General features: G+C 46.0%; 3 protein-coding genes and 1 long non-coding RNA gene across 12 annotated transcripts in view; 2 read left to right on the top strand and 2 right to left on the bottom strand.

The window, feature by feature from the left end:
* LYRM4 (LYR motif containing 4) overlaps positions 1-5,470 on the top strand; it is a 58,059-nt gene extending 52,589 nt beyond the window's left edge. The window contains exon 3 of the mRNA XM_079985127.1: positions 5,134-5,470. Coding sequence (XP_079841253.1) covers positions 5,134-5,196 — 63 coding nt within the window. The 3' untranslated portion in view covers positions 5,197-5,470. The remainder of the gene's footprint in view (positions 1-5,133) is intronic.
* A 1,454-nt stretch (positions 5,471-6,924) lies between these two features.
* LOC307220957 lies at positions 6,925-21,190 on the bottom strand. Of its 4 annotated transcripts, none has more exons than XR_013841216.1 (4): positions 20,271-20,979; positions 18,958-19,111; positions 17,567-17,654; positions 6,925-7,111 (listed from the first exon to the last, which is right to left on the bottom strand). It is a non-coding gene; the product is annotated as an uncharacterized lncRNA (long non-coding RNA). The 4 variants fall into 4 exon arrangements; XR_013841214.1 differs by lacking the exons at positions 6,925-7,111; positions 20,271-20,979 and adding exons at positions 15,220-15,310; positions 21,093-21,190; XR_013841215.1 differs by lacking the exons at positions 6,925-7,111; positions 20,271-20,979 and adding exons at positions 15,220-15,310; positions 20,989-21,015.
* Positions 7,433-13,579, bottom strand: PPP1R3G (protein phosphatase 1 regulatory subunit 3G). Its single transcript, XM_079985077.1, has 2 exons — positions 10,991-13,579; positions 7,433-10,614 (listed from the first exon to the last, which is right to left on the bottom strand). The coding sequence occupies exon 1, from the start codon at positions 13,151-13,153 to the stop codon at positions 12,116-12,118; it is 1,038 nt and encodes a 345-aa protein (XP_079841203.1). The 5' UTR covers positions 13,154-13,579; the 3' UTR covers positions 7,433-10,614; positions 10,991-12,115.
* The window catches only part of RPP40 (ribonuclease P/MRP subunit p40), a 33,751-nt gene continuing 33,531 nt past the window's right edge, over positions 21,176-21,395 (top strand). For all 6 annotated transcript variants that reach the window (XR_013841143.1, XR_013841144.1, XR_013841145.1 and 3 more), the window contains exon 1: positions 21,176-21,314. Coding sequence is in view for 1 of the 6 variants with exons in the window: in XM_079985076.1 (XP_079841202.1) it covers positions 21,189-21,314 (126 nt within the window). In the remaining 5 variants the exon portion in view is untranslated. The remainder of the gene's footprint in view (positions 21,315-21,395) is intronic.

Raw genomic sequence — 21,395 nt, 5'->3', positions numbered from 1 at the left:
CACTCTGATCCTAGAGAAGCAGCAGTCAGCTCTCCAGTGGCTATGATCTTGAAGACTTTCCCCCCATTTTTTGTTTTTCCATTTGTTTCTATGGAAACGCTGAGAGGGAAGAGACGTCCTGCCAGGAAAAGTAAAGTTGGAACCCTTGTAAAAATACAAAAAAAATCCTCTTGATAGGGAGCCAGAAATTAGCATTTGCCATTCTCCTTGCCAACAACACCTACAAGAGTTGGGGTCCAAAAGGCCTGCGGGGATTCCCCCCCCCCCATTAGTAAAGTGCTGTGAACACAAAGACAAGAGACCTGCCGAAACTGGAACTGCAATCCATCATTCTTCTCTTTAAAAGGAAGCAGGCCACTTAGGGCCGATTTAAACTCTCATCAGAATCCAGTGGTAAAAGCTTTTCCTGGACCGTGTTCTTTTAGGTTGCAATGGGCAAATGCCTGTTTGACTGCTCCCCTATGCTTGTATATTTATTGTTTAAATTTATATCCTGCCTTTCCACGTCTCCATGCCCAAGGCAGCTAACGGCATTGAATGCAACACAAATCCGAATCAGTATATAGGGCAAACAAGTTAAAAAACAAAACCAAAAAGAGTTCAGTTCCATGTAATTGTCTAAATAAAAAGGTGTCCATCTGTTGCCAGAAGACCATCAGAGAGTGGGGCTAAACAGGGGCTCCTAGGAAGGGAGTACCAGAGCTCGAGCAAAGCCACCCAAATGACTCTGCCAGTCACACTTCAAACGTTGCTGGAACTGTGGGAAAGGTGCCCTCCAAAGACCTTAAAATGCAGGCACGGTTTGTATGCAAGGAGACAAAAACTAGCAGACAATGGAGAAAGCTGATCTGAACTCATCTCCATGACATGCTAGCTTTCGGTTTGCAGGGAGGACTCTTCTCCCTCTCCCCCACCGCCACACACCCTGTCCTGCTTGGATATTGGGTATCATTCATCCACCACCTACAGCTCCTAATTCTACAGTTCATCTGTATAAAACTCTTTTACCATCTGATTCTGTTAACTGTGTAAAGCCATTTTTTGTGCAAATCTTGCTCGGTTACTATTATTCACCATTTTTATTTACTAAAAGAATTGCATGTGAATCTACACTTCCATAGTCATCATCCCGTTGGGGGGAAATGTGTTTATATGCAACTTGCATAGATCTTAAGACAACAACTTACAAGCTCCATTCTGAATAACAGAATGGGGCTGAATAAATGAATTGGGGGGACCATTGAATTGGGGGGGCCATTGAGAGAACTGAGAGCACTTTCTGCTACATTTACATTGGAAAGCTTTGTAGTAAAGTAAATGGTAAAAGGTGCTGGGTTGACATTGGATGAAAATCCTCTCTCCACAGCTGTCAGCAAAAAGAATGATTACATTTGGTCACACCCTTCCCTGGCTGAATACACAGCTGATCAGCTGAGCTGGGTTTTATTTGGTTTATTATTCTTACAAATTCAACAGTTACCTGAACATCTGATCTATTGGCTCTCCATTCTGGCAGTGCACTTGGGAGAGAATGTAGTGTTCCCTTGCCTACGTTGGGCAATCCAGCATTCCTGCTTTTGGCTAGCTGCACAAAACCCCCCAGCATAAACAAAGAAAATGGTTAACAAGCACAGGTAGTGATGCCCCCGCTTTTTCTGGGCCCTCTAGAGGCTTGCCAGTGCAGATGTACATGCAGCTAGCCTTAACTGCTATGTTCAAAAGATTATGCTCTGCAAATATTAGACGAGAAGCAGATTCAGGTGTTTGCCCGTGTTTTCGTGAGCAGTCAGCTCAGTTTATGAGAGCCTTACTTTTTGCTCCCCTGTGCGTGAGGCTCTTCCCACTTGCAGCAGAATGTGGCAATGTAATGCACTGCACAACAGGCTGCAGTTGTGTGTTTTGCTGCTGCTCAGTGGGGAAAGTTCCCTGCAGGTTTTGCTTTATTTGTTCTTTGAAACGGGGGTGGAGAGCCTCTGGCCCACCAGGCTCTCATATCCTGCCCCTAGCCCTCTCTCCTAAGAGAGGATGTGGCTAGAAAAATCACCTGTGGTGTGCCTGTTTTCTCTCTTTTAAAAAAAAGAAACCTCAGCAGTCAGTCAAGTACATGGAAGATAGCATTTTCTCATACCACACTATCTGCAGTCTAAAGTGGCATAGTCTACTTAGAGGAATATTGTCAGGAGCAGGTCAGTAATAAATCAGATGGTGTCTGAAGTTAACTCTTTATTCAAGGAAGCAAGGTCAGCTCAGGAGGCCACGCCTAGTGAGCGTAGCAACTCATCCCAGCAGGTCTTGCCCCAATGAGGCAGTTGCGAGGACTGAAGGTCCCCACCACTCTCTATAACTCCTCCTTCCCCGGGTCCTTCCACAGGAACCTGAGGCTCCTTCGTCTTTCCTCTCTTTGCTCCACCCTCTTCATTCCTCTTTGTGTTGGGAGGAGCTGGTCACAGCAGGAGGAGGAGACCCCTTGGCTTCTTCACCAGCCTGACTCATCTCTGCCTCTTGGCCCACCTCCTCTCCAGCCTCCTCTTCTGCCTCTGGTTCTGGACTGCTCTCTGCCACAGACTCCTCCTGCTTGCTAAACCCTGTTACCGCTTTGGCTTCTGACATCTCCCCCTCCCAGTCTTCTCTCTCTGACTGTCCCACCACCAAACCCTGGGCTCTGAGCCTTTTTCCATTGGACGTTCAGCTGGTGCCTCCAGCCACTTCATGATAAATATGCATTCAGAACTCTGACCCCCCTTTTTTAAAGAGAACTTGAGATTTGTGAAAGTTTATTTTTGCATTTATATCCCACTTTTTTCTCCAAGGAGCTCAAGGTGATCTACATGGCTCTCTCCCTCCCCAATTAATCCCCCACAACTCTGTGATGTAGGTTGGGTTGAGAGATACTGGCCAGCCCAAGGTCACCCAATGAGCTTTATGGCGGGGGGGGGGGGATTTGAACCCTGGCCTCAGGTCTCAGTATCCTCGTCCTTCTCCACTGCTCCTCTAAGCAATACAGACGACAGCAGTCAGAAGAACTACTATAGCAGTTATTTTAAGTAATAGCACTGCATTAAAGTCATTGAGAAAGTGGCAAGGAACCGCGGGAAAATGCAGCACAGGAGAACTTTGGATTCTTCTTGTGAAGAGAACAATTAAACAATGCAGCTTAACAGTACAGTTGTAACTCGGAAGTCAAACAGAATCCGTTCTGGAAGTCTGTTCGACTTCCAAAACGTTCAGAAACCAAGGCACGGCTTCCGATTGGCTGCAGGAAACTCGTGCAGCCAATTGGAAGCTATGTCAGATGTTTGGGTTCTAAGGAAAGTTCACAAACCGGAACAGTCACTTCTGGGTTTGCGGCGTTTGGGAGCCAAAATGTTAGACCCACAAGGTGTTTCAGAACCAAGGTACGGCTGTATTTGAAATGGAATGAGGCACTTGCTGCCATGAGACCAAAAAAGAGAGACTTTGATAAGGATGCAGCAGAAGCACAAATAGATGCTGAAGAACTCACAATATAATTCAAGTGGAGGTGCTTTTTCTTTAAGAATCAGCACTGAGCTGCAGGCCTTGATCTCTCATTCTGAATAATTACTGTGTTTTTAAAGAGCCAAATCTTTGTCACATTTATTTTTAAAAATACAGTGCATTAGCGGAGTGTAATAATTTCGCTGCAGAAATAATTACTAGCTATTATGGTATTGTTTGACAGATGCTGCATTCAATTTAAATACAAGTATCTAGGATTTGACAATCAATTTCTTGTTATGAAGCTAAATGACTTCTGCATAGGCATGTTAGCAACAAACATTATTTTTTTGCCTGCTGGTGTAATTCATAGGCTGCTGTTGACATTTCTGGGTACTAAAGGAGCAGAATGCTTCCTTGCAGAGAAAACCAGTCTTGCCTTAACAATGGGCCGTAACTCTTCCCTCGTGATAAATAGCCCAGTCCAAAACCCAATCGTTTTATTGTGCATCTTGGGCCAGGTCAGTCACTCTGCAAAAATAGGATTCCCAAGGAGACAGCCCTGTTGAAAAGATGCCTCATAAAAGCCACTAGACTTTGAAAAACTAGCTCGTGGTTGATTTGTGTTAGTATCCTTCTTCAGGCATTCTTCTTCAGCGCTGAGACATCAAGGGAGGGTGAGCTGTGGGGATGAGCGAGCCAGCTCTGTGTCCTTGTCCCTCCCCAACCTCATTGACCTCAGCAAGTTGGAGGATTAAACTCCTGAAGGAGGAAAGAGACTCCTGTAGATGAAGGCTCCCTGCAATTCTTAGAACCCAAGTTTTCCAGGGTTCTAAAGCACACGGAACCTCCAACAGTACAGGTGGCTCCCCTAACAAGTTCATCCCCCAATTCAAAGCAAGTAATAGAAATGTGACATAGGGGGGAAGCTAGCACCGTGCCCCCCTTGTGTGTTTTAACACCAAAGATTGCCTGAATGTGTTATTTTGGGGGCGGGGAGTTGTGTAGCCATATTTATATATTCGAAATTTTGTGCAAGGGCTTTGAAGTGGAGGGGAAGCGTTGACCTGTGTGAGCTGAGCATGTGAGCTGAGCAATGAGCAGGAAGGTATGAAGAGAGCTTGCAAGTTTAGCAGAATCCTTGCATTTTCAGGGTTCTAAGCACAAGGCAGCAAGCACTAAATTCACGTCCAAACCCCCTTTCTACATTTCTGCTCAATGCAGGATGGTTGGGGATGGAGAAGATGAGCCAGAACGCACAGCACCCCATCTTCGGTTTAAACTCCCCTGTATTCTTTTGAACATGTGAACAGGGGTTCTGTTTGCATATTAATATGTAAAACATACACTACATTAATTATGCTGCTGCTGCTGAGCTGGTGTGATAGTGACGAGTGTTGCTACTAGAAAAGCCCCTCAACGATGAAGTATACATACAAGGAAGTTCTCTCTTTTTCTGCCTAACCTATTTTACCAAGTTGTGATGCCAAAACACAACAGGGAAGCAGCTTCCACATCAGTAAACATTAAGTATGATTTGTGCTTTTGCTAGGCTGTTTTAGACTAAACACAGCACAGATGATCACCTTGGGCTTATTCCTTGTGCTTCCATCATTCCTTTCTTGTAAGAAAAACTGTGTGAAAAAAGTTACAGCACTTGTTTTATTTTATTTTTAGGTCACCATTGGTCAACTTTATTCAACGGAGAAGTTAATTATCGAATGCCCACAGAACGTCTGATAGTGGATGAACTCTTCTTTGCCTGTAGCAGTGGCGGATCAGCCTCAGTATTCTGGAACACGCACAGATTTTTACTTGAACATATTGTATTCTCTATGTATATTTGAGCTGTCTTGTTTCTCCACGTTGTTCACTAAGTCTTAACATAAGCTGTCCAGAATTTTTCATAGTGTGCTTTCAATATGCCAGTAAGATGATAACAATGTGTTGCCATGTCTGAGTGTCACTATTTGCTTATATCAAGTTTTCTTGCCAATAAAATTCCATAAACTGAGGTTTGCTTGCTTCTGCTACTCAAGTTAATGTCTTTGCACCTAGCTCAGGAACTGGTAAATGAATATTTATTGCAACTTGGGGAATTCAGTGTAGAATTTGTGACAATCTCAAAACCAGGTGTCGGAACTTGAGACCCTCCTTGTGTTGCTGAACTACAACTCCCCAAATCTCTGGCCATTGGCCATGCTTGCCAGAGCTGAGGGCAGCTGTCCTTCAGCAACATCTGGAATGCCAAAGGTATTCCCCACTCCTGTTCCAAACCATTTCAAGAGACCTTATTTCAGAGAATGCAGTTAAGACTGCAGTCCTAGATCAATTTTTACTAAGTTCATGCACTGCAGGCAGTTTGAACTTTAGCTTCCACTCAGTACAAACCAAATTTCCCTATAGTATTGTTGAACACTGCTTAAGCATTTCAAAATTCCATGGGGACTTAATCTACTTAAACATTGTCATCTGAAGAGCTATGAAATTTACAACTTAAAAGGATTGCTTTCCGGCACCTGAGCAATGGAGTGCTGTGTTTTCCAGAGGCTACAAATATACAGCCAGTCGGCCGCCTCAGTGCCTTGCTGGCCCCCGAACTCGCAGCACAGAGCCACCCACAGCAGAAGAGCTCGCCAGAGCGCTCTGACCGATGGGCAAGCTCCTCCCCGGACTCAATTATCAGCCTGGCGCCCCTGAGAGCCCAGCACCCGGGTGCCCCGCACCCCTAGCACCTATGGGCAAGACGGCCCTGGAAGGCTGATATCCAAAGGCAACCACCAATAGTTTGCTTGTATGAGTAGTGTGATCAATGGTTTAAATCAACTTAACATCATTCCTACATGCTTACTTGGGCAGATAGAGATTCTATATAAGCCAGAAGATCCCAAGTTCCACCCCAAACGAAGATGTTTAGCATCCATTTTTATTTCTCTTCCTTCTTACCATATGCTGCTGACATTGTGATAATGGCGAGCGGCACAGAAAGCCACACCAGAAACTCATAAAAAGCCCTAAGTCAATTTACACAGTCTTAACTATATTCAGCAGTTTTGCCTGTCACTTTCATACACATGGCCAAGATCAGATTACAATTGATGGGCAAATTGCACTCAACCTTAAGCACTGTAAAATAAACAATCTAGTTGTTTAAAATGGAAATAACCCTGCAACTAAAGGCGAACACTAAAGCTAATTTATAATGCTTTTCACTTGCCTCTTCATTCCTACTGCTATCACCATTTTCAGCTTAACCTCTACTTAGACATAATACCATGACAGAAAATGTCAATACAGCATTAATAGTTTCTGGGTAAACGCCTGGCATGTCTCTATACTTTTGTATTTTCTTTTGTTTTTGATAAATGAAAGCACTTCCCTGAAGGCACTTTTAGCTTCAGGACATCTGCAGGACAGACACTTATATGGTGCCACTTACTTCAAATAAGATTTTAACCAGCTGCAGTATCTTTTAGAACCCAGACTGAAGTTTTAATATACAATATTTGTTTTGGCTTAATACACATTTTCCTTTTCTTTCTTATTTTAATCCAGATGGCTGCAGAATCTCTTATTGTTTCCAGACCTGGTACACACTCACAAAGTTGAGCGTAAGCTCTGCTAGCACTCAAAATGCAGACATCTGGAACTCTACCTGCCAAAAAAGAGGAAAACATTAAATGAGTCTAAACATTTAAGAGTTAACTTCTTTAAAATCTCCAAATTTCAGAAGAGTCAAAGAGCTTGAGATGTACTTTTAGGAACTAGACAGTATGTTTGGGAAATTTGGCAAACTCAGGCATAGAGAAGGAGCAGAAGTTTATTGGTCACATTATTTCATTCTATGTCTCAACATCTGTTAACACCGAAGTCCTAACTTAAGAAAATAAGAACCAACCATCTTGGGTAAAAAGCAAATGAAAGCAAACAAAACCTTTGCTTAATTTGAGTCCCATTTAAAAGAAACATCTAAGGCTGCCAACCCAATAAGCCTTTATTGAACAAAGGGTTGTGGTGCTTGAAAATCTCCTCTCCTCTACAATCTGGTTATGTTTGTACAGCAGTTATGGGATAGATATACACACAAGAAAGATTACACTGAAGACAAAAATGGATGTAGTCATATGTAGCAGACAAGCAACCTCATTAACTCACAGGAAAAGGCATTTTTATTCATCAAGGTTTACAATTCTTGCTTATTAAAGCAACCGAGAGAATTCCTCCAGCACGTCTAACAGAAACAAAAAAACTCACCCACCCAACTCACCCTTCCCCATATTCCTCTAAAGGCACTAAAAACAGAAGCATATTTGACATTCCTCTGGAAGGAGAGGGTGATCATTTACACGCAGAATGCAATCCATATTTAGAATACTGTGCCCAATTCCAGATATCTCCAGGAACTCGGGCTCCTCTGAATGCTGTTCCAACAAGATTATTCACAGCAAATACAGGAGGAACTCTACAGTGTGCAAAACCAGTTCTTACCCGTTTTTGCCAGAATAGCATGCTAGAGATTTGCTCCTTGCTTGCTGCGAATGATCTTGTTCAAGACAGTTTTCAGTTCCGACATATTGGCTAACAGCTCTGTTCATTCCCTCTTGAATATCTCAGGTACGAACTACTGGTAGCTTCTTCCCCACCCCCCAATAGTTTATGGAAATAAACCTGGGGGGGGTGGCAGAGGAAGAGGCACGCTAAGTCACCTGAGCTGGCAAGAAGTCAAAGGCTACCTAATTTTACATTTCTAAAAGTGCTTATTTAAGCCCTGTGGGGTTTTTTTAAAAGGTATCACATTTTATAAACAAAACACTCGCCTATGTCTTCCACTGGCTCTCAGGTATACAAAAAAAAATTGTACCATGGGAAAATATATATATTCTCCCCCATCCCCCATGACCTAGCAACTTTACCACTTAAGGTGGTAGGAGCGTCAAAGTTTATGCTGACCGCATTATGACTCACTGCGGGCTCTTTGCCATGGCATCAGTTTTTTATCCAAGGAAAAGGAACGTGTGGTGTTCAGGAGAATTTGTGCACTCGTGCTTGCTTATTCATTGCTACGTTTAATTTAATACATTTTGGAAACTAGTTTTAAAATAAAAATAGAAACCCCGCAGGGTTTCTCTGCATCTGCAATATAATATTTTTTTTCAAAAAGTGACCAGAACGAGTTCTTCCAAAATGTTGAGAAAACTGCTACTCTAGCTGGAGGAAAGCAGTATTTTTCGAAGTACACTGAAAGGCAGTGTTGCTCTTGGCATGTACACAGAGACACCCTACATTTCTGTCCCACTGCCCTGCAACTGGAAGGCTTCAACTACATTTTAACTTTTGTCCCCAACAGTTATCAACTGCAGAGTCCAAGGTTACAGTAGGAGTCACAGTCAGCTTCTCCGTTTAAAAAATAAAAAATGAAGGGGGAAGAGCAGCCATTTACCACTTTAAACACATCATAAAATTTCCAAACAAGAATCCAAATTATTATTTTGTAAAGTTATATTAAGCCCAGTAGGATTATGTTCTGCGTAGCTGGTGCACCAAGAAGCAGCTAGGGCAATGGTTCTCAATCAACTAAGTACTGTGGACCACCTGTTTTTCAAAAGCCAAGCCATGGACCCCTTACTTTTGAAAATTTTGATACCTCTGTGATAGGTTTTGTTATGCGAATGGTGCGACAAACCACACCCTGGGTGGGTGGTTAAGTGGACCTCTTGGGGTCCACAGGCCACCAATTGCGTACCACTGAGCTACGGAATTCTCAACTGCTACATACACAACAGGGAAGAGCAGTGTCGCGGGAATAAAACTTAATTAGGGACAAGCTTCTGAAAACACGCTGCATGTGTGGCGCTTGGGAGCCATGCTTGGGCAAGACCTTTAGACTGATGTGTGCACACCACAAACCCCATGTTCATTACAATGCTAAGTGTCCCTTAATCTCCTAGAGATACATTCCTAAAGCAACCTTTAAGGTGAGGCTTCTGGACAAAGTGAGGCATATATAAACCCAAACATGGCTCTGCAAAGTTTACCCCTGCTCACATCTCCCTTCACCTTGGAGGGTATGCCAGTCTACTGCATTCATACAAACCCATACAGGATCCCTCAAGGTACAACACAGCAGATGTTTCATACTACTGACCTACTGAGTCACCTTACTTGAGAAGAGAATGCTAAGGTTGACACCCTTATGAAGGGTGAAGAAAAGTACAAATATCGGAAATGGTGCCAGCAATATTTTCCCCAAATCCCAGGCAGGAAAGAGCCTACCACTCCAAGTTATAGAAAGTGAATACTGTAAGAAAGAACGTGCTAAGAAATGAGTTTGCCCTTGAAAGGCAAATCAATTAATTGTCACTTTTAGTCATTAGACCATTTTATCATGACTGGAGAGGAGACCTTAATACAATTTGACTGCTAGACAGGCTTCTAAAGGTGCTATTCAGCGGCCACTTTAGTTAATAGTAGTCCCAAAGACACCAATTAAGTGGTCATCAAGTTGTTCCTGTTTTAGCAGCTAATTTCCCAGAATGATTGCTCCTACTAAACACTTCACAGCCTGAGTCGTAGCAAGGCTGCAGCTAGCTTTTGTGGGTTTTTGGTTTTTTTAAACCATTTAGGGTTGTAAAAGTGCATTAAGTTTCAAAGTAAGAAGCCCTTCAAAGGACTCAACCAAGTTACAGATATGGGACATCCAGAGGAAGAGGATCACACAAGAAAGTTACTTGCTCTCTCAGCAGCTATTGCCACAGGTAATGTCATCTCAAGAGAAACTTCAGGGATACTGAGTGGGTTTACATTTTAAAGCACCTAGTAGTCAATCTGCACACACCAAGGAAGATGATCCACACAACAGCTATGCAGTAGTCCAGCTAAGGATTATTATTATTTAATCCTGCTTGCCTTCCTCACTACCAGCTAGATACATGCAGCTGCCACCACATGCATGCATCAACTTTTGCAAAACCCTGAAGTGCGTGTCCACTGTTTGCAAAAAGCTTAATTCTGTGTGTTCGCAGCGGCTACAATCCAGCCAGAAGCAGGGAGCAAACATAAGCGGGATTGGATGCAAAGGAAGGCGGGGCTCCAGAACTTCCAATAGTTGTGGAGAAGGATGAATTTCAGCAGGAAAACCCAAACCGGCCAAAATTCCCTCTTCTACACAGCTACAGCAGGGGACGCAGGTGGCGCTGTGGGTTAAAGCCTCAGCGCCTAGGACTTGCCGATCGAAAGGTCGGCGGTTTGAATCCCTGCGGCGGGGTGCGCTCCCGCTGCTCGGTCCCAGCGCCTGCCAACCTAGCAGTTCGAAAGCACCTCCGGGTGCAAGTAGATAAATAGGGACCGCTTACCAGCGGGAAGGTAAACGGCGTTTCTGTGTGCGGCTCTGGCTCGCCAGAGCAGCGATGTCACGCTGGCCACGTGACCCGGAAGTGTCTCCGGACAGCACTGGCCCCTGGCCTCTTGAGATGGGCGCACAACCCCAGAGTCTGTCAAGACTGGCCCGTACGGGCAGGGGTACCTTTACCTTTACCTTTTACACAGCTACAGCAAGTTCTGGAGCTCTGACTTTATTTTCATTTGGTCACAGAACTTAGATAGATGGATGGCAACTCTTAACACCTTTCCTAAAAGGCTATTACATCCCAGTGCAGATTTTCTAGTAGACAGACATTTCACACCTTCTTAGACCTTGAAAGCCCATATGTGTTGTGCTTTAAGTGAGAATTTCTTAACATGCTATGTAGACCTGTGTGACTGGAACCAAGACTAAAATCACCAGTGCAAACAAAAACAAAAACAAGTAGCCACAAAAGTTCCCTTTTTCAAAAACAGACCAAAAAAACCCCTCTTCGTCAAGCCCCTGGCCAATATCTGTTAAGATTTCTGCCAAAAGGTCCTTCCCCATCTGTGTTACAAAAATAAGAGCACATTATCCCTTTGGTGGAAGACAAAGTGCCTCTAGTTTATTATAAAGAAAAGGCTTGGTATTCAAGTTGTAACAGGGAAGTACTCAGCTGTGCATGTGTATTTTGAACAGCTCTGTTTGCTTGGTTCTCAGAGAGACTTTTGTAATTCAATTACATCCTTCTTGGCTTTCACAGGTCATTTCCTGTACAAGAATAAGGGAAGGCACAGGTCAGAAATGGTCCCCCACCCCACCTCTTGCAAGCTTCCAGAAACTCCACTCTCTAGCTCCAGAGGGGCATACTTCCCCCCACAAAAAAGGATGTTTCACAGCATCAGTCACTCCCCCAGTTATAGACACCAGGTCATTTCAGTGTTTGCCTGGAGCAGAAAGCAGGTAACATTCAGGTTGCTGCTTTGTCCTTCTCTCTCCCATTGTCAGGCCCTGATTTCCACATTTCCTTCTCACTTGATGCCCTACAAGGCTTCTCCTTTGCTCCAACTTGAACTAGGCTGACTGCAGCGAGGCTAATGTAAGTGCAAAGGCACGGCTGGCCACCCCGATCCGCTTCCAAAGGATTGGGGTGGAAGGCACAAAGGTAAGGCTGAGTGAGTGAGTGATGGCAGTTCCTGGATGTCGCGGGGCTCGGAAGGCTGTAAAGCACGCGGTGGGAGGCAAAGCACAGCTGGCTTCTTGCTCCGAGGTTCTCTGGCAACCGAGGAAGGCAAGCTGACGGGCGCCTCGTCGGTGTCAATAAAAGGGTGGCGCGGGTTTTTCCGGGCTGCTAAGGGTGTAATTGGCCCCGCCGTTGTTATCCCAGTACTCGCCCTGCTGGCTGCGGTAGCAGATGGCGAAATGCACGGCCGTGCCCTCTTGCAGACCGGGCGGGAGGCACAGGGTGAACTGGTAGCGCTCGACGGGGCTGCAGGGCTCCGGGGGGTCGGCGGGCGGCGGGGGCAGCGGCGCCGCGGGGGTGTCCAAGAAGGAGAGCCACTCGTTGAAGGTGTAGCGCACCGTCACTTCTTTGGGGCCCGGGCAGCTGAGCACCCTCACCACGCCGCGCACGTCTGTGGGGGCCCCGGCCAGAGCCGTGCCCGTCGCCTCCTCCAGGCACACGCGCTGGCCCTGCAGCCGCCCGGGCCCGTCCGGCGGCGGCGGCGGCGGCGGCGGCGCCAACTGGAGCGCCTGAGGCAAGTGCAGCGGGCGCAAGGCCGGCGCGGCGCAAGCGCCCAGGCCCGCCAGGGCGGCGCTGAACTCCTCGAAGTCCTTCTGGCGCATGGGGAAGCTCTGCAGGCGGGACAGGACGGCGGGCGGCACCTGCGGCTCCTCGGCGGCGCTGAAGTGCTTCACGCTGGCCAGGCACAAGCCCAGCGAGTCGGCGAACTGCACCCGCTTCTTGCACTTGGTGCAGCAGTTGCCGCTGCCGCCCCCCGACGCCGACGCCCCCCGTCCGTCCTCCTCGTCGTCCTGGTCGCCGTCACTGTCCCCCTCGAGGCGGCCCCGCGGGAAGAGCCGCGCGGCCGCCAGCGTCGGGCTGGCCGGCAGGGAGAGCGAGCGCCCGCGGCGGCGGCGGCGGCGCAACTCCAGAAGCGCCTCCTCGGGAAGCTCCTGCTTCTTTTCCCCCGCGCAGTCCCGCTCGACGGCGCCGCCGCCGCCGCCTCCTCCCGCCTCCGCGCTGCCCGACGCTCGCCATGGCGCAGCCGAGGCGACCTCCTCAGCCGCCGGGCGCTCGCCGAAGGAAGCTAGCAGTTGCCCCAAGCCCAGCACCGCGGGACCCCTGCTCTCCATAGCATGACGCCGACGCGGCGCCTCGCTCGCTCGCTCGCTCGCTCTCGGCCGAGTCCGGGCCTTCCGCCCTCCCTGCTTAAGTTGCCATCCGAGCCGCGGCCGTCGGGGGCTCCAGTCCGCTTTCCAAGCAGGGTCGTTTTGTCGCAGTTGCGAGGCTGCTCGCTAAAGCCCGTGGCGCGCTGGGCGAAGGGGGCGCGCCCCCTTTTCCCTGCCTCCTGCGCTCCCTCCCCACCCTCGGGGAAGTGTGGGGCGGGGCGGGACCTCCCACAGGAACCAGTCAGGAAAGACATTCGCCACAGGCTACAAAGCACGTAGCTGTTTCTCTCGCAGTCCCGGGCGGGGACGCGCGCCTAGCCCTTTCCTCGGGGTGTGTATGCGGCGGGGGCGGGGGGTGAGAAGTGAAAGGGGGAAGCGCCCCTTCGAATCCGGACTTGAAAGAGTCCTAGAATGCTTTTGGCTTGCAGGAGGCTTGGCCCCGCCACGCCCACCGGGAGTTCCCCCTCCTGGTAAGTGGCGTTGCCGAGCAGTAGTAAGGCTCCGTTTGGGCTGCTCCCTGGCGCAAGGAGGAAATGAAATGTCAGAGGCAGCCCTCTCTTCGCCACAGGAAGCTGTTCCTAAGGCAGCTCCCCCTTTTTCCTTCCTCTCCTCCTTTTGGCAACTTCGATGGATAATGCCCAGGGGAAAGCTGCAACTATTTCAGTCAGTGCCTTAGAAATGGTCCCACTGCAATCCTAACAAGTACAGAGTTGAAGACTCTATGTAAAGCAAGACAAATGTATCTAAAAGTCATTATCTCAGGCCCAGAAAGCTTTCTTCCCCCTGCCTTCCTTTGGTGCAGCTGGTCAAGCAGAGAAGCTTAACTTGGCTGCTTGTTGATCTGCATGCGGTTGTAATTAAATGATGGGCATCTTTCACAGTCACAGGATTTGTAGATTGTCTTCATGGCCACCCAGTTTGTAAATGATATTCTGTCACTGGAGTGCATGCCCTAATATGGCTAGACATGCTTGAATGAATTGTTCCTCAATGGTGACCATATACTTTAACTCAGATTCCTGCATTGCAGGAAGTTGTACTGTATGATCCTCATGGCCCCTTCCAACTCTACCACTGTATGAGTCTCTGTTAAGAAGTGTGGAAGTATGTGTTATCCTCAGACTCAATGTATTTTTACTTCACATATGCTGGCCAAAGTTTGTCTCTGAAAAACAGCATTGAGCTAAACTCTGGCACAAATTAAACCACATGCCAGACTAAGCCTCATGCTGTTATCTAGAATCAGGGCTGTAATCATAGGCACACTTTGGTGTTTGAAACTAATAATGGGATATAGTGGAACTAAACTGAAATATAGCACAGGTTTAGCATTCATTTCCATATTATTTGCAAACAATAGTATTTGCAAACAATATTGGAGCAGGGGGAAAAAGAACTTAAATCAAAATCACAGCCATCTGAGGTCTATCTAGGCATTATTGCATGCACATTCACTTTATTAAGTTTGCAGCTGGCTTACTCCAGGGAAGTGTGCCTCACAGTGCTTTGGCTTTATGTGAATTGTGTGTCAAGAGGACATGCTACACCTGCGGGAAATTCCCTCCTTTGAACAACTAATAAAGGTGAAGAAGTCCTTTCCTTTAAAAAAATACACACAAGTAGAATCTTTAAAAAGCATTTACTACACACAGATACATTCTGTGATATGGGACGTGGGTGGCACTGTGGGTTAAACCACAGAGCCTAGGACTTACCAATCAGAAGGTTGGCAGTTCGAATCCCCGAGACGGGGTGAGCTCCCGTTGCTTGGTCCCTGCTCCTGCCAACCTAGCAGTTCAAAAGCACATCAAAGTGCAAGTAGATAAATAGGTACCACTCCGGCGGGAAGGTAAACGGCGTTTCCATGCGCTGCTCTGGTTCGCCAGAAGCAGCTTAGTCATGCTGGCCACATGACTTGGAAGCTGTCTGCGGACAACCACTGGCTCCCTCGGCCAATTAAACGAGATGAGCGCCACAACCCCCAGAGTCGGTCATGACTACACCTAAAGGTCAGGGGTCCCTTTACCTTTTACATCCTGTGAAAGGCTACTGCTCATCCTCCAAAATGGTTCAGAAGTGAACTCCGGAGTATGTTACTTGAGACGAGTCCAATCCACCAATCTGTAGGGGGGGCGTTAGTTTTAAAGATGTTTCAGTAAATACATGCTACAAAATTAAATCCCTCCAACACAGTAACAAATTGCACACACTCAAGTAGGACAAGATGGTTTCAACAATGGAGTGCATTGTTCAATAGCCAGCCATGTGTATGTGGTGGATGCCAGACCATATTGTTTTCATTTGAGAAAGTTAGAAATGGATGCCATACTTCAAAAAAGTCATCAGCATCCTGAGAACTGCTCAGTGCCTTTACCTGTCTGTTAACTGTTGCTGTTAAGGGTAGCAACATGAATGCAAATTGTTTTATAGCCCAGACTTAGGCTGGTGAGCTGTCAAAGTACTAGCTAGCTTGCACGGGTACAAGCAGCGGCACAGTGGAGGCCATCTTTGTTGCAGCGCAAGATCATGCAGCCCCCATAATTCGAAACATACTGCTTTATGTTCTCTGAATTTTTGCTTTAGTTCACTTTTACTGATGCCGCTTTATGCACTGAGAACTTCCACTGCCCAGATGTTTTGTACCAATATAAATGAGAACAGAGTACAGCTTAGAGATCTTTAATTAAATCATAAACGGCAAAATCCTTTGGCAACTAAATTGCCAGTATGAACACTGAAAACCTGAGTATTGCTCTGAGCGTGCAGCCAGAAATTGGATAATTATTTTTCAATCACCTGGGATTACATTGCCATGCTTAATCAAAACTAAATGGAATAAAAGTCAGACTACCCATTTCATTTCCTTCCCAGCAAATTAGAGCATATAGTTTACTTTTAAGTCAGCTAATTTGGAAGGATGGCTGGCAAAGAAGAAAAATGTACAATTACACTTCTATCTTGATTACCCACTGCATAGGAAGGTAGGTATTAAAAAACACACACCCTAATCTTAATGTTGTCACTTTTACATTGTGTAGTCTTTCTTTATAAAGATAATAGCCCCGCAAAATCAATAAAAGAACACGGCTTGAAGAAGAGAGGGCTAACACAAAGCAAATGAAAATAAATTAATTATAGATGGTCAGAGGGGAATAAAATAGCAATAGAAAATAACTGCTATATGTAGCAGTTGAAAGAGATGAAGCCCTGAGCATACATCAGACAAAGCCTACATGTTAGATATGCCCCTGAAACCAGTTTGGCAGCTGCCAAGTGTGTGCCCTTTCAACTGCCCCCACCCTTACAATTCCTTAAAAAAATGCCAAGGAAATGAAGAAGCTGAAGCAGCTGGAGGCTGGTACTTTGCATTCCATGGGATGGCAAGAGAGTGAAAGCTGTGCTAAAAGATGATAAAGAGATTGCAGAGAATCTAAATGAATGATTTGCATCTGCTTCACAGCAGAAGATATAGGGCAGATCCCACTGCCTGCATTGACATTGCTAAATTACAGCAAATGCGGGTTGCACTGTGGGTTAAATCACAGAGCCTAGGACTTGCCGATCAGAAGTTCGGCGGTTCGAATCCCCACAATGGGGTGAGCTCCCGTTGCTTGGTCCCTGCTCCTGCCCACCTAGCAGTTTGAAAGCACGTCAAAGTGCAAGTAGATAAATAGGTACCGCTCCGGCGGGAAGGTAAACGGCATTTTCATGCGCTGCTCTGGTTCGCCAGAAGCGGCTTAGTCATGCTGGCCACATGACCCGGAAGCTGTACGCCGGCTCCCTCGCCCAATAAAGCGAGATGAGCACCGCAACCCCAGAGTCGGTCACAACTGGACCTAATGGTCAGGGGTCCCTTTACCTTTATATGACACTAGCAAATGGTCTTGGAGTTTCTAAGGCTGTAGCATTGCTAAAACTAAATGAGATCATAGAAATTCCTAGTATAGAATCATAGAATTGAAGAGTTGGGAGGGAAGAAAAGTATAATCAAGTCCAACCCTCTGCAGTGTAGGAATCTTTTGCACTACATGGGGCTTGAACCCACAACCCTGAAATTAAAAGTCATTACTTAGATATATGTACCTTCATTACTTCTGGAATATATGGCTGCTAGAATGTAGTATAACTACACCATGTACTTCAGGCTTTTATATGAACAACTGTTTGAATGTAACACATAGGTTTCATTTTACCGAAGTAATTGTATGAAAATAATTAGAAGCACAAATGCTTGGAATACTAATATAGCACTCCAAAATGGTACAGTGAAAAATAAAGCATTTAAAGTATAGGAATAAATTTTATATAATTAGATTTTAATTATGCCCTTAATTGCAAGAGATTAGTCAGAATGCATGAAAATTAAAATTACATTACCCTTTAATTCAGTTTTCTGCTCTGTGCTGCAATCTGATATACTTCTTAGTATTCAAGCAGTAAGAAAGCCGTAAGAATGTGCCCGTGGCTGAAAAATACACAGAGGAAGTACTTGGCATATATAACAATGTTAGTAAGCAAATAGAATCCATTGAAAATAATCATTTTAGGCAATAACCTTCCCTTATGCTGAGGCTCCAGTCTACATTGGCTACTGTAACTGATGTTAGTCACAGAGGAGGAAACAGACAATATTGATTTGGACAGGGGCCACAGCACAGGGGAAAGGCTTACACATACATACACCATGGCATTATTATTATTATTATTATTATTATTATTATTATTATTAATATACTGCTATACCATGGCCACGGGACGCAGGTGGCGCTGTGGGTTAAAGCCTCAGCGCCTAGGACTTGCCGATCGAAAGGTCGGCGGTTCGAATCCCTGCGGTGGGGTGCGCTCCCGCTGCTCGGTCCCAGCGCCTGCCAACCTAGCAGTTCGAAAGCACCTCCGGGTGCAAGTAGATAAATAGGGACCGCTTACCAGCGGGAAGGTAAACGGCGTTTCCGTGTGCGGCTCTGGCTCGCCAGATGCAGCTTTGTCACACTGGCCACGTGACCCGGAAGTGTCTCCGGACAGCGCTGGCCCCTGGCCTCTTAAGTGAGATGGGCGCACAACCCCAGAGTCTGTCAAGACTGGCCCGTACGGGCAGGGGTACCTTTACCTTTACCTTTATACCATGGCCACAATCCAAATCAGGATTTCCTGTTGCAATTTTTGTTATAAAGTTCAGTGAGTGCCTTTTGGCTAATTATCAAACTATCTCACAGCCAACATAAACTACCGGTACTTCACATGGTTGTTGTGGGACTAAATGAGACAAAAATCCTAACACATTTCATACACATAGAGGACAATCCTAAGTAAAGATCCACCAGGAGGAGGAGCTTAGGCTGCAGTAGATCTCTGGCTCAGATGACTGATTCGCCACTCAGCTTGGTCATGTGACCTAGCAACCCAACACACAACATTTTTAAAGGCTTGTTTTCCCTTTGCCAGGCTTAGGCAGAACAGCAGCTCTACTGCTGAATAGCATTTGGATCTGGTGTAACTTTATGCTAGCTTAATTTACACCAGTTTGATTTACACCAGATTCTTGTGCACAGAATTGCTCCCACAAAGTGTTATATAAATGCCAATAGTAACAGCTTATTTATTTTTACCCTATATTTCCTATAACCTTTGTTGAGATGTTCTATGAAAAATATTATTCCCTTTTGTTGTCACATATGAAAATATGTGCAACAGTTACTTGGTAACTCTTGCCTCAACCAGTATCCACAAACATTAAGTATAATGTTCTTCTGCTGTTAAGATGCAATTACCTGGAACACTTTGCTTTTCTCTCCTGAGAGAACATGTATTAGTCGCGTATAAAAGAGACATTGATTGGAGATGTAACTTCAGAAGAAAGAGCTGAGTAAATACCGGCAGGCTGGCAAATCATCGATTTGTCACGTTCTTGTCCTTCAGCATCTTCTAAAATGATCAGAGTGGCATAATCTTATTTTACTCCAACAGCCCCATGTTAGGCTTATGTGATCCAAAGAGCTTAACAAATAGGGTTTTAACTTGCTTCCGGTTTCGACAGTTGCCCTATACCCATTGGCTGTCTTTCCTCAGTATCATTCTCTCCCCTTAGCAAACTCATGACTGAACAGAATCCAGCAACTGCATATTGCCAAGACTACTTTTGGTCTAGTTACAGATAGGTAGCCGTGTTGGTCTGCCATAGTCAAAACAAAATAATTTTTTTTCCTTCCAGTAGCACCTTAAAGACCAACTAAGTTAATTCTTGGTATGAGCTTTCGTGTGCATGCACACTTCTTCAGATACACTGAAACAGAAGTCACCAGACCCTTCTATATAGTGAGAAGGTGGGGAGGGGTATTACTCAGAAGGGTGGTGGGATTGGGTGATTGGCAGATAGCTGCAACTCACCCAATCCCACCACCCTTCTGAGTAATACCCCTCCCCACCTTCTCACTATATAGAAGGGTCTGGTGACTTCTGTTTCAGTGTATCTGAAGAAGTGTGCATGCACACGAAAGCTCATACCAAGAACTAACTTAGTTGGTCTTTAAGGTGCTACTGGAAGGAAAAAAATTTTATTTTGTTTTTACTTTTGGTCTAACGTGTATGTAAAACAATATGCTAGGTGCTGTACGGAACAGAGTGGTCCATTCTTGTGCAGGGGACTTAAGTCTCAATAGGCTGGACAACGATTTACAGGGGAAGGGAGTGCTGAAGACGTATAGTAAGAAAGGTCCCCAAGTCACATTTGAACAGAAATAGCCGTGTTTCCATCTGTGTTATAAGAGGCCCAAGATATACACACACACACCCAGGCATGATGCACATAGCAGCACCCATGAGGTAGGTGGATGGAAATAATTTGAAATGCAACCATAGACACCAGATCGACACATGCAGGGATATTATAAAGCTGATGAGTTCTGAAGTTCTAACATGGGATGAATAAGTTCCAGCCGCTTCAGGCCTGCTCCCTTTCCTCAGTGGACCTGGGAAGGAGCTGTTGCTTGGCAACCGCCTCCAGAAAAGAAAGGCTGCTACTATCAATGCATCAACCAGCTAAGGGACCAGCTGAAAACCTGCCTTTTGTAGTTGCAATACTGACCTGTGTATTGGGAAACCCAACAGAATATTGGCATGGTGTACCATTTTGTTATTATGTTTCATCATCATCATTAATTAAATTTATATGCCACCCTTCACCTGAAGATCACAAGGTGGTTCAGAACATAAAAATACAATATGAGAACACAAAATACATGCGGATAAGAGAATAAAACAAAACTAGTAACCCCTTCCAACAAACTGGCCATATAATGAACTTTCAATGCAAGCCAGCTAAAAGTTTCAGAGATGTGGGCACTCTTATTGGCTCTGAAAAATTCCCTTATGGTCAGCTTTCCAGATTCTAAGTGCTTTTTAATGGCCTTTTCACCACAAACTAATGAGCGCACTCTTGTAATTTTCAGCCTTTTATTCAAATGTAACTCTGTTCAGCCCAAGACAAACTGAGCCTTACTGTGCATAGGACGAAGTGCAAATAAATGCCTTGAAAAGTTATATCATCACTATGAGGTCATTAGAGGAAAAAAGTTTCATTTTCAGTTGTGTTCTTTTCGCACTGCGACTTCCCCTGAGTCAACTACAGTCACACTGAACTCTTTATATTCTATTCTATTCTATTCTTCTATTTTTGATTAATTGATTAATTTGTGTTTTCACGAGTCCCATGATTCACTCTGCAGGGCTTTTAATTCTTTCCTCAGCACCCAGCCGCTCCTCTCTCTCAACCGTCCCTCAAACCCAAAGCAAGCGCGGGCAACCTTTGGAAAGCGACGGCGCTCGCGCTTCCCTAACGGCGAGCGCGCATGCGCGGACCTCCTCCCCCTCCGCCCCTTGTTCCGAACCCACAGACCGCCTCCCTTACGAACGAGTGACGTCTTATGCCCCGCCTTCCTTTTATTGGCCGGTTCCAGCTTCCTCGGCGCGCGCGCGGCCGCTCGGAAAGGGAACGGGGGGCGGCATGTTCGCCCCGCTGAGGTGGCTCCGCGAGGAGCCCCGTCACGTGCTGGTGTGCGAGGGGAGCCACGTGCGGCACGAGCGGTCCCGCCACGCGGCCCGCGTGCGGGACCACGCCTTCAACTGCCAGGTAAGTGGGGGGGGGGGTGTGAGAGTGCGGGTAGCGGTTCCCCCTGAGGAGAATCCTGAGCGCCTCAAAGTCTGTGCGGAT

This window comes from Podarcis cretensis (assembly GCF_951804945.1).
Source record: "Podarcis cretensis genome assembly, chromosome: 7".
NCBI lineage: Eukaryota > Metazoa > Chordata > Lepidosauria > Squamata > Lacertidae > Podarcis > Podarcis cretensis.
The sequence above is the reverse complement of the archived record's forward strand: the minus strand, read 5'-3'. Positions and strand labels throughout refer to the sequence as shown.

Bases quoted from the DNA above. Each gene is read 5' to 3' on its own strand.
- PPP1R3G (XM_079985077.1), bottom strand. From the start codon at position 13,153: ATGGAGAGCAGGGGTCCCGCGGTGCTGGGCTTGGGGCAACTGCTAGCT.